The sequence below is a fragment of the Impatiens glandulifera genome, chromosome 1 (assembly GCF_907164915.1).
Source record: "Impatiens glandulifera chromosome 1, dImpGla2.1, whole genome shotgun sequence".
NCBI lineage: Eukaryota > Viridiplantae > Streptophyta > Magnoliopsida > Ericales > Balsaminaceae > Impatiens > Impatiens glandulifera.
In genome coordinates, this window is record NC_061862.1 from 120,962,048 (window position 1) to 120,983,792 (window position 21,745).

General features: G+C 34.6%; 1 protein-coding gene and 1 pseudogene across 1 annotated transcript; one reads left to right on the plus strand and one right to left on the minus strand.

The window, feature by feature from the left end:
* Positions 1–588: 588 nt before the first annotated feature.
* Positions 589–3,953, plus strand: LOC124941732. The gene is made up of 2 exons (XM_047482084.1): positions 589–1,267; positions 2,791–3,953. The coding sequence occupies exons 1-2, from the start codon at positions 589–591 to the stop codon at positions 3,951–3,953; spliced, it is 1,842 nt and encodes a 613-aa protein (XP_047338040.1).
* A 14,508-nt stretch (positions 3,954–18,461) lies between these two features.
* LOC124941742 lies at positions 18,462–21,338 on the minus strand (annotated as a pseudogene).
* Positions 21,339–21,745: the final 407 nt, after the last annotated feature.

Consider the following 21,745-nt stretch of genomic DNA (forward strand, 5'->3'; position numbering starts at 1 on the left):
TATGAAATTTCTCAAAGAATATAATTTTTCCATAAAAAAAAAAAAACTAAAATCTCATAAATGATATTATTGATAGCGAATTAATACATCATTTTATATGCTCTAATAAATTATATATTTTTAAATTTGAAATCATCTAATTTAATTAATATAAAGCAATTATGATTCTTGAAATCCAATAATTTTTTTTTTATATATATTTACTATTAAGTATTATTTTTATAAAAGGATAAGTTTGAAATAATTTAATAATATAATCAATATAAAAGAATAATGATTTTGGAAATCCCAATAACTTTTTCTTTTTTTATATAATTACTAAATTTAATGTTTTTAAATAAAGAAAAGTTTTAAATTATTTAATATAATCAAAATAAATTATTAAGATTTTTGAAATCTAATTTTTTATTTTTAAATAATTAGTAAAAGTAGATAGTTAAGAAAGTAAAATGTTACAACTTTTTTTTTTTCTATCTTTTGAGTATTATAAATTGAAAACAAAAACTATCAAAATTAACTACGAATTCTAGCCTTCTTCCTCTAGCTTGCTCTTCATGCTTATTGCCTCTTGCTACTCACTATTTGTCAATGTCGTCTGCCCCAATTGTAACGTCCCTGATGGTTGAGAGAGAAGAGACGGTGATGCCACCTTCAAGGGGTGGACAACCCATTCGCAGAAAGGCTCGTTTTCTCCTCCCTTCCCTAAATGTGGAGGAAACCTCACCCACAATAATGATCCCTCATTCTTCAAACACTGTCCCAAATGACGAGGTTTTCTTCGATGGTTGGAGAAAGTGTACAGCACGATGGGAACAATGGGTGTCCCAAATGCGCCCTCTCTACCAACCTATATGGGAGAGAGCTGGGATCGCAGAGGCCATCACCGGCTCTCTTTGCACCATCGCCCAACAAAAGGAGGTTATCCTCGAACTCTCCGATAGATGGTGCTCCGAAACCAAATCTTTCATCTTCCCATGGGGGGAAGCTACGGTCACCCTTGAAGACGTGGCCGCAATCGGAGGTTTCAGTCTTGGGGACTTTTGTGTTCTCAAGCCATTAGAAACTCCCGATTTGAAGGAGATTGAAGATGTGCTCATAGCGGAGAGAAGGGAGATTGTCCGGTCAAAAGCGGCCAGAGCATGTCAAAAGCTTTGGATGGACAAATTCATGGACAGTGGGAGTGATATAGAGCATGAAGCTTTCCCAGTGGCGGACCCAGAAATGTTTTCTCGGGGGGGCCAAATATATAGTAACGTAACATTTTTTGGTGATCAATTAAATACATTTTCTAATTAAAATTTTACTCGATAATTACATAAAAATATTAACAAACACAATTACAAAATACTAATAAACACAGTCACTAAATTATTCTTGTTCATGAGTCGGTTCAAAAGAAGACAAATTTATTTTACGAGATTCTATTTGTTGAAAATATTACAATATTTGGCTCATTTTCAATTGTTGAGAAAATATCTTTCTCAACGTATACAACTAAACTATCATTCATCTATTCATCTCTCATTCGATTACGCAAATCAGTCTTCACGGTCTTCATTGCAGAAAAAAACTCTTTCAACGGATGCAGTTGCAACTGATAAAACTAAAGCCAACTCTATCAATCGATAAACCAATGGAAATACTATATGTTTTTCTGTTGCAATCAATTTTTGAGCAAGAATTCCCAAGTCTTCAATTTAAGAAAATTGAGGATCATCCCGCAAATTAAATAAGTAAGCCCGAATTTGTTGTTCCAAAAATAAATAATCATTGCCTGTGAAATTTTTGGGATAAAGTTTGGCAAGACGAATGAGTTTACGAATATCAAATTGGGAGAATGAATTTCTGGGAGGAAGACATGATATGCAGCCAAATAATTCTGTATTAAATTCTGAAAAACGATTATTCATTTATTGCATAATCAAGTCAACAACCTAACATTAAATAATAAATAATAACTATTAATAAATAATAAATAATAACTATTAATAGATAAGAAATAATTTTTATTATACCTGACAAAAGATTTCCACACGATAATGATGAAGATTAGTGATGAGTTCCCCTTTTCTTCTCCGCCTATCATTGCTATCAATTATCATATGCTTATTCATATCAAATATTAAGATCGAATGTAATTGACAAAAACTGTTAACTTGGTCCAAAATATCATGTCATCCATCTTCTCTAAATTTTTATAATTGATTTTTCGAACTCGAAATCAATGACATGGCTTGAACTATATTTTGCTCTCCTCTTTGTAGGCAAAGTGACAACTCACTTGTAATTCCCAATAAATTTTTCATCAAATGCAACACAAAAATAAATTCATAAAAAATTAACTATATAAAAAAAAATATGAAAATCTAATTTAATAGATTTTAGCCTAACTATTTTAACTTGTTTATTAATATTAATAAATATAAAACACTATTATTATTTTAATATATGTTAAAATAAATTAAAGGTGAGGCCAAGGTTTAAAAACAAATTCATAAAAAATTAACTATATAAAAAAAAATGAAAATCTAATTTAATAGATTTTAGCCTAATTATTTTAACTTGTTTATTAATATTAATAAATATAAAACACTATTATTATTTTAATATATGTTAAAATAAATTAAAGGTGAGGCCAGGATTTGATCACCTGACCTCATCTTCAGAGTTTAGTTACCAAACCAACTGGACTAAGAGATACTTGTCAAATATATATATAAAAAATAATTTATCTTAAGGTTGGGGGAGGCCCGGGCCCCCCAAGGCCCCCCTTGTAGGTCCGCCACTGAGCTTTCCTATCATTTTGGCTGTCCAGGTTTGTTTTCACTGGACCGGCGATCGACACAGTTCGAGCCAATGTGTTCCCGATTGCTGTACACCTCTCGAGGGCAACGAGAATCGCCTTGGCCCCGGCTGTCCTAGCCAGCCTTTATCGGGACCTTGATTTGCTTAAACGACGGGAGCAACGTAGCACGCGCAAACCATCTAAATCGAGGTCAGCGAATAAGATCACAATTTGGGCTCCCTTTCAGCTGGTCCAGGTTTGGATATGGGAGAGGTTCGAGTCCTTGAGGCCACAGGGCATTAGGACAGTGGGGATGACTGAACCAAGAATATGCAGATGGCATATTGCAAGGACCGAGGGACTTGTAAATGAAAACATCGGTCGGGTTTTCGATGAGAGCGGGAAGAAGTTTGTATGGAGGCCATACACAAGCCGTGATTACAAAGGGTTCATGTCAGAGCTGTATGGTAAGAAGGTCGAGAGGGTGTTCAACACGTATTTAGACAGGGAAGTTCTGGAGGACTTTGTCCGTTGTATCAGGGTATCTGAGCTTGTTGGGGTGGAGGTGGATTGCATTGAGCAATATCTGCCTCATCGAGTGGGGATGCAGTTCGGGTTTGATCAAGACATTCCCGTAGGTCAAGTTGCTCGTGAAGATGGAAGTTCTGAGACTGCGTGGAGAAATTATGCTCGGCCCATAGTAGATCATGTCATTAATGTACCAACAAGATTGTATGAGCCTGAAATAACCACCAGGTACTACCGTTGTTGGAAGAGATCCATAAGGATTCATCTTGGGAGGCCACCTAGAAACAGAAATGAAGTTCAACCACCGGTTGTGAATCAAGAAAGAACCAGAACTGATGGAGTGATGATTCAACCGCCAACTCGTGATCTTGCTGCTTCTTCTTCTTCGGCTCATCTCGGTTCAACTTTGAATGTAACAAGAGACCCATTACCCCCGCCAACTGATCGTGCTCTTGCTGCTGCTTTTGCTGCTGCTGTTGCTGCTGCTTCTTCTTCTTCGGCTCATCATCCCGGTACAAGATTGATTTTAATAAGAGACCCATTACCGCCCCCTCCTGGATTCTCTTCTAGAATGATATATGCATTGGACACTCAGGGCGGTGTCATTCCATTACCCTTTCGCCCTCCTCATCAACCATAACCCTTAATTTGAGTTTTTTTTTCTTTCTTTTTTTTCTTTTTTAATGTAATTGGTTACATCTTTTTTAATGTTTCCTTTCCCCTAAAATGTTTTAATGTAATTGGTTACATCTATTTATAAAATTTGACCTTTTTTTTTCAATTCTTTTCATTAGAGAATATGTATATTTTTTATATAAAATAATTAATCTTTCTGTTTTTTATATGTTTTTTTTAGCATAACATAATTATCCTATGTTCTTGTAAGATTTATGACAAATTTGGTATAAAGGAAAAAAAGTATAAATTCTGAAATATGTAAATGAATACAGTCAGCAAAATGATTTCACTGACACGTAATTTAACGTTGGCAGAGATAGAGTCAGCAAAATGATATAGACGCTTAAATTAACAACGGTAATGATGATGTGTTTAAAGGTATTTCTTTTAAATATTGATTTTGAACTATATTACTAAAATATACTTTCCAGCTAGTTTTTACAGCATTTTGTGAATTTTTTTTAATGGGTTTAACACTTATTTTTATTTTTTTTATATATATATTTTCAGCTCAACCCTGGTTTTTATTAATGGATTATGTCAGCGTTAAGAAATTATGTAATTCAACCGAACAATTTTCCTTTTAAGACTTATTTTAAATTTTAAAAAATATTTAACTAAAATATTTGCTTAAGAAATTTTCCAAAAATATTTAAATATCATTTTCTGACCTTTCAGGATTATTTAAAAATAAATCGGGGTTCTAAAAATAAAAAATAATTTTGGATTTTGAAAAAGTGGAACCAAACAGGCTTTAGGACCGTTGTCCTAGGGTCTGGGTCTAATTTTGGGTGGTCTAGATTATGGATTGGGAGCATGGGTCCGGAGGGATCGGTCCTGAGTCCGGAGGGCTCGGTCCCAAACTCGGACTGCTCGGTCTTAGGCTTGGGAGGCTCGGTTCTATGTCTAGTTTACCGGCCTGGTACTTCGGTCCTAGGGTTAGGAGGTTCTCGGTCCTAGGGTTAGGAGGTCATCGATCCTAGGCTAAGAGAAGGCTCGGTCCTAGGTTAGAAAATCGGTCTTAATAATAATATTGATTGGTCTTTACACCAATCGCTATTATTGTTAGTTATTACCTTTATTTTTACTAGTGAAATAACTTAGCATATGGAACTGTGTTTTAAGATTGTTAGAAATCTTGTCTTGAAATAAATTACATAAATATATATAAAATGATGTACAAATAAATGAAATAAATAAAATATGTGAAGAACAATATCACCGAATAAATGGTTGGTTCGAGACATGTGTTAGAAACATTTTCCTTAAAATAGTTACATCGTCTCCCGTTTGTATTGAAGCTTATCATAGATGGCTGTCTCTCAGGGTACAACGAATCCAATAGTGATTCTGCACTGAAATCACTACTCGTCGAACATGATCAGCGTACCTGAACTATTACCAGGTTTCAACGAAAATATCGAGCAAATAACTCGAAAAACACTCACAAAACAAGAAGAGATCTTTTGGAATTCTAGAGTGAGAAAATATAAAGAATGAAGTGAAAAAGAGATATTAGATGGAGTGGGATATAATGCCTATTTACATTATTGAAATAATAGACTGTTAATTAAATCATCAATTGATCCAACGGCTGACATCAGTTGCCTCTTCAATTGCCTTAATATTTCTTCTTAATGAAGGGTTAATTAAGACATTTATTTTGCAATACTCATGTTACATAGTTTTTTCAATTGTTAATAATAATATTAAATTATCAAACAATTAATAATAATAAACTCATGTACATTACAATAGAGATTAACAAAATTTTGTCAATTGGTCATCAAGGCATTTTAAATTAATTAATTCAAAATATTCATTTGGATCAAATTTCACCCTTTAGTTCACGTTTATATTTCATGTGAATTTAATTTAATTTTATTATCCAAATTCTATTTTCCATTCATTAATGGAATTTATATAATTAGTTTCAAAATTCCAACAGGTGTATATACCTAACGTAATGAGGTTTTAGGATCGAGCCCATCAGAAGATACACTTAACATTGCAGGTTAAATTGCTTGTGTCTGATGGCACTTCAATAGTTCGTGAGTCTACTCTTCACAATTCTAGGAATGCAAGCAAGAACCGAAAAAACAATGTCATCAGAATTCGAAATGACCCGATCCATAGGCTCAAAGCCACCTTTCGAGATAATGAACAGGAGAATCCTTGACAAAAAAACATTGAAAAACTAACAAGCAATAAGGAAGCTCTTGAAAATAGACTGGAAAATCTTGGGTTTTGTGAAATTAAAAAATTAAGTGCAGAAGAAGACAACTTGGTCTTGAATAAGGCAGTGCGCTTTGGTTTTGAAGTAGGGAGAATTAAAATCGATAACAGACATGAATCCAGTAGTGAAGAGGTTCAAAGTCAGAAAAAACCTATTAATGAAGAACAAACTGAAAATCGAAGACAAAGCAGAAAGATCCTGGATCCAGAAGCCATTGACTCTTTAACGGGAGAAGATGAGATCTATGTGAAGCAACCCCACTCAATGGCAATAGTATTCCATGTAATCAAGTTGTAGCCATTGAGGATAGTTAGGAAAGTGATGCTTACGATTTCTTTGATGAATAGGTCTAGGACAATCTAGAAAGTCAGGAACCCAACACTTATATATTCATTCATGAATATAGTGACATGGAACATAAGGGGACTCAATGACCCTCTGAAATGTAAAGAAATCAGGAGGATTATTGAGAACCAGAAGATCACTATTATGGGTATTCTTGTGACAAAAGTAAAAAGCTGGAACATTGAGAAGGTTAGTAAGCTATGTATTTTTAGCAACTGGGAAATCATTCACAACTCAAATGACAAAACGGGCAAAATCTGGGTTATCTGGGATAACAAAGTAGCTGATGTCAAGGCTCTCTTTTCGAATGATCAAGCAATCTTGGTGGAGGTCAAAGACAAAATCACAGGAATTGTGTTTAATCTTGCTAGAGTCTATGGTAGAAACTCAAGCATTGACAGAAGACTCCTCTGGAATTGTCTTAGATACTGGATCGGTAGTGATAAATCTTGGGCTGTCCTCGGTGATTACAACGTAACTAGAAATGAATCTGATCGTAGCCCATAATCTGAAATAACTCGGGATATGATTGACTTTAATGACTACATTAGAGATATGAGTTATATCGAGCCTAACAATTTTGGGAATTTCTTCACTTGGTCTTCTACGAGAGGGAATGAGGAAATTAGAAGAAGTAGAATTGACAGATGTCTGGTAAATGAGAACTAAATTAACCAATTTCGTCAACTTCACGTTCTGAATCCAAGTATATCTGATCACTTCCAGATTAAATTGTTCTGAGAAAAGGAAGAAAGGTTCAAAAGGCCCTTTAAAATTTTCAATTTCTGGATGGAAAACGACAAATTCAAGGGTATTCTCGAAAGCATATGGTCTACAGATGTCAAGGGATCCAACATGTATAGTGTTTCTAAGAAACTTAAACTCTTGAAGAATTGTCTTCAAAGCTTTGACAAGAAGAAGTTTAGAAATATCTCTAATAGAGTTCTGGCTGCTAGAGAAGAACTGAAAAAAGTTCAAAAAATGTTATTAAGTGATGATAGTGATGAACAACTCAATGAAACAGAAAGGGATGATGTTGAAAACTTCAGGAAGCTGAGTCAGCTTGAAGAGAATTTTGTTAGACAGAAATCAAGACAGAGCTAATTCTCGTTGGGTGACAAAAACACAGCTTTCTTCTACAGAAAATGCAAGGCTAGAAACATGAGAAAAAATGTATATAAGATGAAGAATGATGATGGTGAATATGTTCAGGGTCAAAAGGGTGTACAAGATTTGACTATCGATTTCTATAAGCAGCTTATGGGTACAAAAAAGCAGCATTAAAGTCACATGAATACCTTATATCATATTATTGATAGGAAAATCTCTGCAGAAGATAGTCGTGAGCTGATAAGGGTGGTCACAAGGGTTGAGGTTAAAGAAGCTCTATTTAGTATTGATGGGAATAAAAGCCCGGGTCTTGATCGTTTTAATGCACAGTTCTTCAAAGAAAATTGGTCAGTTGTGGGTAAAGACGTTACTGATGGGATTTTAGAGTTTTTCAAGAACAAGAAGATGTTAAAGTAATGAAATACAGCGGTCCTAACCTTGATCCCCAAAACTATGGTACCCGAGAAAGTACAAGATTTCAGACCAATTTCTGTTGCAATGTGATTTATAAAATAATTTCAAAAATCATTTCTAAACGATTTAAAAATGTCATAGGAAAAATTATAAATCTTAACCAATCTGCATTCATCATCGGTAGAACAATCTCTCATAATATTCTTCTCATGACGAGCCTTTTAAAAGGCTACGGGAAAAAGAAAATATCCCCGACAGTGGCTTTCAAAATAGATATCATTTAGGACTTTCTAGTTGTTTTTGGTTTTCCTATAATTTTTATTGATTGGATTATGCAGTGCGTTTCATCATCCTACTTTGTTGTTAGCGTCAATGGAGTCACGGAGGCTAGTTCAAAGGGGAAAATGGGGTAAGGCAAGAGGACCCCCTCTCTTCTTACATTTTCGTAGCTATCATGACGATCTTTGAGAGCATCTTCGCAATTTTCCGAAAGAATCGTCCATACATCTTTCACCCATTCTGTGAGGTAGAGGAGGTAACCCATTTATGCTTTGATGACAATTTTTTCATTCTAGCGCACGCAGACATTAATTCCATTAAAACTATTAGAGCTGCATTAACGTTCTTTTCTGAGGTTACATATTTAAATAATAATGAAAACAAAATTGTGGCATTTTATGGAGGTGTGAAGGACGAAACAAAATAGAACATCTTCAACATCATGGGCATCAAGGAAGACAGCTTTCCCGTAAGGTACTTAGGAATTCCATTAACAGCGAAGAAGATCAAGATCTCACACTATAAGTCGCTGATTGAAAAGGTAAAAAACATGATATCTGGATGGGAAGGAAAAAAACTTTCTTATGCAAGGAGGGTCGAAATTATCAAAACCGTGGTCATGGGCATAGTTGGCTACTAGACACAGAAGATGGTCATTCTGAAGAAGGTAATGAAGGAGCTCGACACGCCGATGAGGAACTTTATTTAGGGTAGTAGCGGAAGAGGAGGAAAGAAAGTCAAATGGACCGCTCTCTACAAACCGAAGGACGAGGGAGGCATCGGCTTGAAGAACTGTATCGAGTGGAACAAAGCTCTCACCTTCAAGCATCTATGGGCTTTAGAGCGCAATCAGGATTCACTATGGATCAAATGGGTGCATACGAGGTTTTTTATGAAATACGAAATTGCAGATCTTTATGACATCCGACTAGGGATGAGAAAGACACTCTATTATGGAACGACCCCTGGTTTGAAAACCAGCCTATCATCCATAAGAAGGAGTTTCAAAATACTCGTATCAGAAGGGACTGCGTAGAAGCGAAAATCAGAGACATTAAAGACGGGAATTGGGACTCACTCCTGATAAGAAATCCAGAAGGACAGAGGATACTTGATCATATAAGTAACATACAACTACACGACAAACCGAATATTCATGAATGGAAAGTTGTGGACAATGGGAAGCTGGTATCAAAGAAAATATGGGAGGTAACCCGAGAAAAAGCACAGAAAGTAGAATGTGATCCTCTTGTATGGTCAACGAAGATTATCCTTCGACACTAGTTCATCCTATGGCTCGCCTTCTGGGATAGACTCAGCACTCGTGATCGTATTAGTAAGTATATGAGCATCCCAGACGCGAACTGTCTTCTATGAAGAGGAAATGAAGAAACCATAGATCACCTATTCGGACCTTGCTGTATTGCTTTAGAGCTTTGGGACAAATTCTATAAAAGTCTGGAGCTGATTAGTTTCCCGAGCGAATGAAATGAAATCAAAGAAGCGACACTACTGAAAGTCAAGGGAAATAGATTTGCAAGAAACATGTTCAAGTTCGGTTTTAGAGCAGTGGTGTAAAACATTTAACAAGAACGGAATGCAAGGGTATATGGCAGAACCCGCATGAGCGTTGAAGAGTTATGGAAAGATATTATATCGGATTGCAGCGCCCTCGCGAGAACGTGGAGAAGAATTCAAAGCACGGAGTAGAACTGAAATATCTGCAAGAACTGAAATTTACCATTTTTAAATTCACTAGAATTGAAAGCATTGTAATCAGATAATTCATTTATGTTAATCAGAATGTTACGACTTCAAAATCATTCTAGGCCTGTCTAGAATGATCTCTTAAACTCGTGGTTTTTTTTCTCGTTTCATTAGACCTGTCTAGAATGATGAAGTCAAGAGTTTGCTCCCATAGTACCCCATTAAGAAAATGGCATACATGATGAATGACAAACTCATGATTATGCTTTTAGGATTAGAATGGATTACGTTCTACTACACTCATGACCTCTATAAACCATTCAGTTGTGACTTTATGCGCCCTAAATGTCATCGCTATAGACAGGCCAATCGATCACAAGGTCTATTCGAGATACCTCGAGAAATGGCGTAACGCCTCTTAGATGGATATTCCAAAAGAGCGAACGAACTACATGAGCATAATTCTTAAAGAATACGAAAGGGTAAAGAAAAATAAAGAAGGAGCTTCTAGTGTGGGGACATGCTACAGTAGAACTACCAGTATGTAATCCTAAACTTTTTTCGTTTTAGACTCTCTCTGTAAAATATCAACAAAAGAATCATGTATGTAACAAACTAAGCGAGTATGTGAATACAAAACTCTATGTTTGTTAATCGAATCACAAAAAGAGATGCTCATTCTCTAGGATTCATTTTATATGTATATGCATTACATTTGTACTTTGTTACAACTACTAAACCCTCATCTCTTTCTTTTCGCAACAGTCCATGACTACGACAAGCCGACACTGCCCCTAAAAAGAGATATCCAATAATTGGACATTTTATATGCCACCAGATTGTCGAAGAACTTTCCGTACCTGAAACGATCTCAACGGCCGAATTCAGGGAAATGAATGAGACTTTGCAACATGTAACGGAGTAACTCGCGTTGATCACAACCTCTTTAACTAATGAAAATTTTTCGTCTACATCCTAACTCATACCCCCATTATCCTCGATTTTCTAACTAGACAATTTCGGTTATGTTCACTCCCATTAAAACCCGTCCTACTGGTCAACAATCTTAAGAACAAGTCTCTCTTTACGAAGACTCTGAAGAGGATATCAACAAAACTACACGGGTACAAAATGAGGAGGTAATCAATCCCCTGGGAACACAAGAAAAGAAAATTTCAGCGTCTGATCAACCACCACTAACGGAATATGAATGCCAAAAAGCTAGGTCCTTTCCTCCTCCTGGTCAAATCTAATAGAGAAGTCGTGGTACCAACATCTAGCCAGTCCTTGATATAGTACCTCACCGTCCAAGATATTTTGTGAAACATTATGCCGCATCGCGCTTACGGGTTCGACCTTAGACTCGATAAAGTCGAACGCCTCCGCGCGAATATCGCCGTAAGGGGAAACATCCAATATACTCTCAAGTTCCGGGTCGCTCAACATACTTTGGAACAGTAGATCCTGTAAGAGAACTTTACTTGAGAGTATTTGGAGTTCGAAGTCAAACCATGCAAGTAGAGAAGCAAACCCAACTAAACAAGTTAGCTAAGGGCAAAAGTACCGAAGAACATCATGACTAGAAAGATGCTATAAAAGTTGTTGAGCGAGTAGTTATTCTGGTAGGCGTCAAGTTTCCAGCTCTATCTAAGTACATAAGAAAAAGCGACTCGTCGGTCTTTTTCAAAATGTACGCCTTCATAATGGCCCCATTGTGACTTGGAGTACCAATCATTCTCTATTTATTCCCCTAGTATCTTGATGAAGCTGTTTCGCGCTGGAATTACTAGAAAAATATAGTCTATCTACAGAGCATGGAAGAACTAGCTGCAACGTGCATAAAACGCTTCTAAATACATCTCAACCTCGAACGTCCAAAAAAGTGGTTGAAGAACATCAAATAGGGAGAAAATGAGAAATTATCCATATTTATTGAAAGAAGACACTGAGGAAATCGATTCTCTCCCAAGCGAACAACGATAAATCGTGATTCTAGAAAATGTTAACGGACGATATTCTGTTGGATTTTCCGTCAAAACCTTCAAGACTATGAAGAAACTGCTAAAAACTGACAATAACCTCGATGACACTATCGAGAAAGAAGGGAAAGAGGGAAAAGAGTCAAAGCGACCCCACCCCCAAGTGGTTTCCCGAGAAAGAAAAATACTGAAGTGCACCAGGTAACCACTACTTGGCATGAGCAATCGCCTCAAAAGGCGAGCCCAAGAAAGTCTCTATGTCCTAAAGTAGGTACAATCACTCCTACCAAAACCACGCTTCCGAAGGCACTTAGATCTCTTAAAGTCTTTGACGATTTTGGAATTCTTTTGAGTCAAGTGATAAAGATTCTCTAGGAAAAGAATCTCATCAAACTCCTTTCCACAAGAACAGACAGACCATTCTTGGGAAAGTACGAGAATGCTTGGTGTGGACGTCAATAACGATTGCCTAAATCTACGCCCCGATAGACATCGCTGAAACATGTGGTGGAACGGATTTCCAACCCAGTTTCATAAAAACCACACCGGATAACTTTCTATCCACCTCCTAGTTTCCTGTAGGAACTAGAAGGAAAGATGAGCCTAGAGATCTTAACCTAGGAGACAACCTCCTAAATCAACTAAAAAGGACAAATACCAACATTTCATTTGGGAGATCCTAATGTACTCTATCGAGCATAAAAAACCAGTCATCAATGAGTTAGGCAAGGCCAACGTCCCTAGATCACAACACAACATGATGGATTTGAAGACAATGATCTTCCATCAACCAAAACAAATCATTACAAAGCCCTCTACATTTTTTGCAAATGGAGGGAAAGACCATTATGATGGTCTTGATAGACAATGGATCTAATCTCAATAGAGGTTTTGACATCTCACTCCGCGAGATAATGGGTTGCTTCAAGTGCACCATACGAGTGGTTAGCCTTCATATAACTTGATCTTAGGAAGACCATGGCTTCATAAAGATAAGGCTTTACCCTCCACCCTACACCAAAATCTTAGATTCATCATTAACGACCAAGTCATCAAAGTCAACGATACAACTAACACCACAATAGTCATTAGGTCTACCGACATTTACACCCCTGAGGTTGAACTAAGTAGATTCGAGATATGACCAATCTTCTCAGAAGGTAAAGACTTGTCCAAATACCCTTAATTAAATATGTTTAACCTCCCCTCCGTCAGAATGATGCGTCAAATGAGATATTTCCTAGAATGGGTTTAGGTTTAAATGCCAAAGACATGACGTCATTCCCGCAACCATGTTGTAACATGGATCAACACGGTTTATGATACATCCCTACATGATTCGAAGAAATCTGCACGGAAAGGATATTCAAATGACACATAGCTGTTCCAACAACCTTGAATGGGCAAATCATCCGCGAGGGACAAAGCACCCTAATAGAGACGTTTTCTAAGTCTCAAAATCTTTTCAGATTGTCCTCATAATCCTAATCCTTCTATTTGTGTGATTAGGAAAATAGAGGACTATTGGCACGACACCTTGGAAAATTTTTCTCTAATTCCCAAGATAGTTGATCCAGCTCAAGAATATAGCTCTCTTGGTTATCAAGAACCGACTCCCATTAATCCAACAATATTGTGATCGATGAAAGTAGAACTCCTTGTTTAAAATATTTTATCAACAAGGGTGGACAACCTCGACATTCGTCTTTGAATTCAGGCAATCTGTCGAAGTTGTGGCCTATAATCAAGGTATACTCTTTCATCCCAAAAGTTAGTTCCTCCCCATTCACGTTGAAAATCATCCTCTTCGAATTGGACTTAACCTTCCAAAACAGCATCATATGAACTATTGTTCATGAGAATAGCAAGTCAAGGACTCCTTTGAATAAATACTGAAATTGGCAATTAAGAACCCTCTCCATAAGATCCATCTTTTCAAACTTCTCAGAAATCTTTTTTAGGGTTTGGACAGATTTCCAAGAAATCCTACCAGGAAAATCAGGAACAATGGAGTTTTCCATCTACAAAAGGGAAAACAAAAACAACATTGTTGGTGAAAATATTTTACAACAAATATAAACAAATGAGAAGCAACCATCAATCGCGAGAAGCAACTACAACCGCGAGACGCAACCAGCTAAACCCTAACATAAACCATTCGCAAAATGCAACCATATTTGCCTAAACCCTAACAATAACCCTAACATAAACCATAAACCATTATCGAGACGCAACAAAGTTAAACCCTAAAACAAAAACTAATAAAACTAACACTAACCTAATTAATTATGAAGACGACGAATGAATGAGAAGACGAGTAGGAAGAGTCGTCGAGGCAGGCAGCAGTGAGATGAGCAGATGCGAGAGAGAGAAGGAAGAAATATGAAATAAATTATAACCCGCCTTCAAATAAAACCCAAGAAATATGAAATAAATTGCGACATGTATCAACCGCGAGACACAACCAACATGAGAGCCTATCAACACCTGCATTCAAACAATTAAAAAAATCAAGCCATTCTATAAACGAAATAAACACAAAACATTGATCTATAAACGAAAAAATGGTAATATTATCTTTCGCCGTTCGGGCATCGCAGTTTGCCGTTGGAAGTTTTTCTTCGTTCTTCGCTGTTGGCAGTTGTTCGGAATCGTGTTCTTCGTCGTTGTGTTCTTTGCCGATGAAGAGAAGAGAAAGTCGTCTCCGCTCTTAGGGTTTAGAGAGGAAAAAATCGAGAAGAGAGAGAAAATAAAGAAATAAATTATAAAAAATTGGATTTCATAAGGTTTCGGTTGCGAAACGCAATTGCAGTTGCGTCTCGCAAAGGGGTAAAATTGTCTAAAAAAATTGAAGTGAACACTAGCGCATTAAATTTTATGCGCTGGTCACCCAGTCAAATACGGCATTCTTTAGGGTCATTTCGTCAAATTTCCCATTTTTTAAACCATTCAAATTTCAATCCATTCTAGTTGGATTTCGGGTAAGCCGTTCTTGAGCCTCTCCATAAGAATAAGAATGGTGAATCCAGGAAGTTGAGAGGAGAAGTAAGGATTGATTTGCGATCAATTTAGATCAATCCCCGTTATTTGAGCTTGTTCTTGATCATGTTCGTTTATGTTTTCGGATTTTTTAGTGGCAATCCATTATATGAAGCTTTGATGTGGTGTTATCTTGTATATTAAGAGTTGGAATGAGCCAGGGAAGATTTTTGTTAAAGAAAATCAAGTTTTTTTAATATATATATATATATATTGCGTTTTTTCGCCCACTTGTTTCGTTTTCTCTGATGGAGGTCCATCGACCGACCACATGACGATCCTCGAATGGTATCCAATATTTCTGTCGTCGCAAGGAGTTCCATGGTTTGCTCGGATTCGAGATTGAAGACCGGAGGAGAAATGTTGAAATCCCTATTCTATGTAGGTTCCTAAGGAACATGATGTTGGGTCCAATTCCCTTATCAAAGCCCACATCCAGTTAGGCACACTGACCTGATTCGTGAATGGCCCAAATCGTAACATGATGATCCGTCCGTCTGTGAGCCCAAGTCGGTGGATAGCCTAACCCAACCCTTGAACTGGCCCTGTTAAAAATAATATTGTTTAACAAAATTATATTTTTTTATTTCATTCAGGAGTCAGGACATGTGGTTCAATTTTTAACATTTTTTTTTATGTATCCAGACGTGGACTATCAAAAACTAAAATTGATGGGTTCATTTATTTATAGTCATAGATATAATAAATTTTTAGAGCAATGATAGATAGCGGGAAAGAAATGACAAGAAAGTGTAGGGAAATGATGTGTCAATCCCTAAGTGGTTTGAAAATTTAATAGAAGAGAGAATTTTTAGATTTTTAATCCACTTAGGGATTGACACATCATTTCCCTACACTTTTCTTGTTATTTCTTTCCCGCTCTCTATCATTACTCAAAATTTTTATTTCCTCTTTGAAATATTTTTCTCATTTTTATGATATTAATCCATTTAATAAATAATTATTATTGTCAACATTATTTTATTTAATAATTATTATTATTATTATTACCTTTAGGTAGCGTTTGTTATATAGTATTAATTATGTAGGTATTAATTGTAGGGGTTATAAATTATAAATGGGTATTAAAATTTATAAATTATATATGTTATTTGTATTTGGATGAAAGTATATATATGAGGATTATAAATTGTATAGATTTTATAATTTTGTATTTGGTTTACAGTATAAAAATGTTGTATAAAGTGTAAAAGCCATTTTTTCCCTTTATATTTATATAAATTTAATTTAACAGAAATGATATTCTCAATTAAATTCTCACGAAAGTTAAGCATCGAATCCCACGTGGCCTGCCACGTGGGTATGAGAGAAAGTAAAAAAAATAATTTAATTGAAACTTTTTATTTTCCCCCAAAACCGAAACCCTATTCTTTCTCTCTCTTTTGTTTCATTCTCTCTCTTTCTCTATTGTTTTATTTTTCTTAAACCCATCAGTGATTCTCTTTTTTCATTTTCATCGACTTCTTTTCCGATCGATCGAAATGGTAAGACTTCTTCCGTTTATGAAACGTTTCAATTTTCCCAAAACCAAAACCCCCACGACAATTTCTCTCTTAATCTTTCGTTTCATTTCCCCAAAACTCAACCCACTATCGATCTTACTGAAACGTTTCATCGACTTCTTCTCTTCCGATCGATCGAAATGGTAAGTCTTTTTTCTTTTCTTCGTTTATCTTCCGTTCGAAATGATTGTCATATCAATATTTATGTTTAACGTTTATGGTTTAGCTGCTGATCGATTTAGATTAGGGTTGTAAGAGATTTAAATATCAATATTCTATTTTAGCTACATTTTTGGTTTAGCTGCTAAATCGATTTGGATTAGGGTTGTAAAAAAGTCTCAAAACCACTATTTCTGGTCCCGAAACCACTATTTTTGGTCCCGAAACCAGCATTTTTGGTCTTGAAACTACTATTTTTAATCACGAAACCAGCATTTTATGGTGATTTCTAGTCCTAAATTTTGTAGGGTGATTTCGGGCCCCGAAATGGTTTCTATAAGAACTTTTATGGCTGTTTCATTTCTTTGCAGTTAACTATCATTTCCCCAGCGTCTACAATGAAGAATAACAATGATCTATTGGAGAGGTCTGGAAAATATATTACATTTGAGTTGTGTTGTTGGTTTATTGTAAAGAACAATCATATATATATAATTTTTGCTCAAAGAATTTCAGTAAACTTGATTGTTTATTCATTGATTTTTTCTATCTCTAATACAAATGAATGAATAATGAATCATATGGACAAAAATGTCATCGTTGGTTATAGAGATCATAATGAGTCCATTAATGGAGAGTAAAGAAAAAATGATCTTTATGAAAAAGAAGGGTGATATGAAGAAGCGTCAACGCGTATTCCCCTAAAAAACACGTTAATTTAGCTTCAATACACATTAATTGAAAACTCATTAATTTTTTTTATAAAGACTTGTTTGATGTAGGATTATTTAGAATTGTTTTAAAAAAATATATTTGTTTGATTTATGATATGTAGAAACACTTTTTTAATATTTTTTAATCTGAAACATTATAATGAATACTAGAAAATCAAAAATAATTGAAGACAGTGTTGTTATACTAAAAAATTACATAATTAAAAACTTTATTTACAATGTTACAATTTGTCCTTATAGCATATTTAAAATACAACATGTTATACATTTTGAGAGATCTCAAATAATCTCATTTCTTCATTAACTTGATCAATAAGAATATCTTGATTTTCATACATGACCTACAAATCAAATTAACATTAAAATAAGATTTTTGGTTTAAAAAAAATCGGGACCAGAAAAGCTGGTTTCGGGACTAGAAATGCAGTTTCGGGAACAGAAATGCTGGTTTCGGGACTAGAAATGCTAGTTTTGGGGACCAGAAATGCTGGTTTCGGGACTAGAAAAGTTGGTTCGAGACCAGAAAAGCTGGTTTCATGTCCAGAAATACTGGTTTCGAAACCAGAAATGTTGGTTTCGAAACCAGACATGTTAGTTTCAGGACTAGAAAAGCTGGTTTTGGGACCAGAAATGCTGGTTTCGGGATTAGAAAATATGGTTTCGTGACTAGAAATACTGGTTTCGTGACCAGAAAAGCTGGTTTCGTGACCAGAAATGCTGGTTTCGAGATAAAAAAATGTGGTTTCTGGACCAGAAAAGACTCTTTTTTACAACCCTAATTGAAATTGTTTCTACAGCTAAACTCAAAATGCAGTTAAACCCTAATCGCTAAATCCTAAACCATAAACCAATCATCTAAACCCTAATCATCTTAACCCTAATACCATGCACTAAACCATCAATGTTAAACAGATTCGATTATAAAAAGATCAATACATGGTGTTTTTACTTTGGAGTTGGTGTTGTTTTGTCGGATGATGAACCTGCAACTACACCAGCCTGAAGACGAGAAGAAGTATGAAACGAAAGATAAACGGAAGATAACGAACGATAGATAAAGGGAAGAAGACTTACCATTTTGATCGATCGAAAGAGAAGTCGATAAAAATGAAAGAAGTGAATCGCCGGTGGGAATAGGGGAAATGAAACGAAAGAGAAAGAGAGAGAAATATGATTTTGGTTTTGGGGAGAAATGAAACGTTTCAATTTATTTCATTTTTCTGTTTCTCTCTCCTATCCACTTGGCAAGGCCACGTAGGATTCGTGGTCTTGCTTTCGCTAACACTTCGTTGAGTTTATCATTTCTCTTAATTTAATTGTTAAATTAATATTTACTTAATTTTTTTTATTATTTTTCTCTATTCATTTAATTTTTTTATTGTTTATAATTTGTAAACATATTTTGTATTATGTTATAAAATTATGTTAACAAAAATTTATTTAACATTTTGTTCATGTTAAATATTGAAACTTTATTTCTCAAATATAATTCTTTTAATTATTTATTCATGGGAAAATCTTAAATTCCTTAGATCTCATTTAAGAATTAAGTTTCTTTTCATTATATTAAATCATACTATAGTAATAAATAATTTTTTTTACCTCGTTTAAGAATATATTTATTTATTTTTTTAAAAAAAAGCAACGTAATTTAACAAGTTTTTAAAGAGTAAATAAAAGAAAATAAAAAACCCTAACATTATTATCCAAAAAGAGGTACATGATAAAGAAACTTTTAATAATCACAGATGGATATATATAGATCAAGCATCAACCCTTTCTAAAGTTTCATCCAAGAGCGTGATAAGTTTCCTTGTTGGCTTCATACGAGATCAGTGTGTTCTTGAAACGGGGAGATAGCGAGAATCGTGTTTCCTTCCAAAATTTGGGGGTCAGGAAACCATATAAGTCATAAGAAAACAATCAAATGTAGCCTTCACGAAATTGCCGAGGATCTTGGTAGATCCACGTGAGCAAGTGAAAACATCTTCAATACCAGCAAATTACAACACCTTCTTTTGGAACCCTAACAACAATAATACAAGCAGGGGCGGAGCCAGGATAAAAAATTACCTGGGGCTGACTCCAACTTGCATCTCAGATTTAATTTTCTATACTCCGTTTTTTTTCAATAAAATTTCCACGATTATTCGAAGATGGAGACTCGTCATACCCTCTCAATGCACACGCTTGCAAAGTGAGCCACCGAGTGTTTTCAATAGTTGCTGTAAGCCGTAATTTGTTATTTTGTTTTTAATCTGAATACTATGCATTCAGTACTTTGTCAATATGACAAAAATATTCATTAGATTATCAAGATATTCAACTACCATATTATGTGGTGAAATATTACATTCTATATGCATAACAAAAGAGCATTTATCCCTATCATTAAATCACTTTCAATATTTGAATTCATCTATTGTAAATGTAGGGTTTTAGGGTTGCTTATGTTCAAAAAAGAAACATGGAAACAAAAAGCAACATCTTTCAAAGGAGAGTATTCTAACCAAGTAAATTTCTTAAACCAATGAATTTGGAACCGTCGATTTTGATTTCAAAATTTGGTCGGCGGGTACTCATCCTTAATAGGTTGATATGACCTCATCTTATATAAGCTCGTCTAATTTCATCCATTTGATTAAAATGATATTTTTATATCGGAATACGTAATGCTGGATCAAGTTTAAGAGAATTTATATCAACATCAATTCTAGGAGATTTGTTAGGTTTTTGAGTAGAGATATCAAATTCTTTATTTAAATATCGAATAAAACCAATGTAACTATTTTAACTTGTTTATTAATATTAATTTATATTTTCTTATAAATTTAAAAAAATAATGTATAATTATTATATAAATATAATTTTAAAATAAATAATATTATTATATGATTTATATTATTTTATATATAATTTTTTATACTTTATTTATATAAATAAATCTTATTTATATATTATTTAAAATTTATGGATTATTATAAATTTTTGTATATTAGAAAATATTGTTAGTATAAAATAAAATAGTTATGAATTAATTTATAGATAAAAATTATATTTTAAAATATAATAAATTAAAGTTATTTATATAAATAAATCTTATTTATATATTAGAAAATATTGTTAGTATAAAATAAAATAATTATGAATTAAATTTTAGATAAAAATAATATTTTAAAATTAAAGGTGAGGCTAGGATTTGATTACCTGACCTTATCTTCATAAATTAGGCATCTAACCAACTAGGCTAAGGGTCATATATCAAATACATATATAAAATATTTTGTTTTAAGATTTTAATTTAGGTGGGGCTGGAGTCCACCCTAGCCCCTGTGTGGCTCCGCCCCTAAATACAAGCGGCACGAGGAGTCGGAACCATTTGTACGGTGACATAACCAAATTTACTAGTGACCTTATATGGTACAGAGTGAGGTTTCCCAATCTTGTTACCCCAATAACCCCTTCTAACACAGGAATGACGGATAATTTAGCAAGGATTATAGCACCAAGAATTGTTGTGGCAACTTCTTTGTTGCACTTTACGCCGAGACCGATGTGACCGTTGTTGTCTCCAACGACAACGAAGGCCTTGAACCAAGTTCTCTGACCAACTCGGGTTTGTTTCTGCACAAGCATGATCTTCATAACTTCATCCTTGAGAGAAGGACCGACCATGTATCGATTATCAGATGTTAATTGATAGGAAGAGAATCGAGATAGATCTGTTAAAGGGTTCGGATTTTTCCCTCTTTTACCAATCGTCCAAGCTTAGTGAAGGGAACCCATTTCTCTTCCTCCTCCTGACGAGGTCCACGACGCCTACCTCTTTCCAGGTCATCGCCTCTTCTACCGTGACTAAATCCACGGCCTAAACCTCATCACCCTCTACCTAAAAAATATAAGGGTAAATTATGGAAATATTTCTTTTATAATGCTTTGTAACTGGTATGATTAGGTACATGTTTGTCTAATATGATGTATAAATTATATAACATTTAACACTATTTATATAAATTATTTCAACCAAACATCTATTCAAATTTACTGTTAGTATTCTTATCATATATCTACAGGTTAATACTATCTAACAAACACAGCCTAAGATTAGATTAGGGTATTAGGATATTTATTTTAGACTAGTGAAGTTTGAAAAAAATAAAGGGATTAAAATAAGTGTACAATATTTTTTATAAAAATGGTCAAAATATTAGAAGTAAAGACCGGTTCTA

What these genes read in the sequence shown, in the direction of transcription:
- LOC124941732 (XM_047482084.1), top strand. Translation starts at nt 589, where the DNA reads ATGTCGTCTGCCCCAATTGTAACGTCCCTGATGGTTGAGAGAGAAGAG. An exon ending in TAGTAACGTAACATTTTTTG is followed by an intron (nt 1,268 to 2,790) that starts GTGATCAATTAA and finishes TCCGCCACTGAG; the next exon opens with CTTTCCTATCATTTTGGCTG.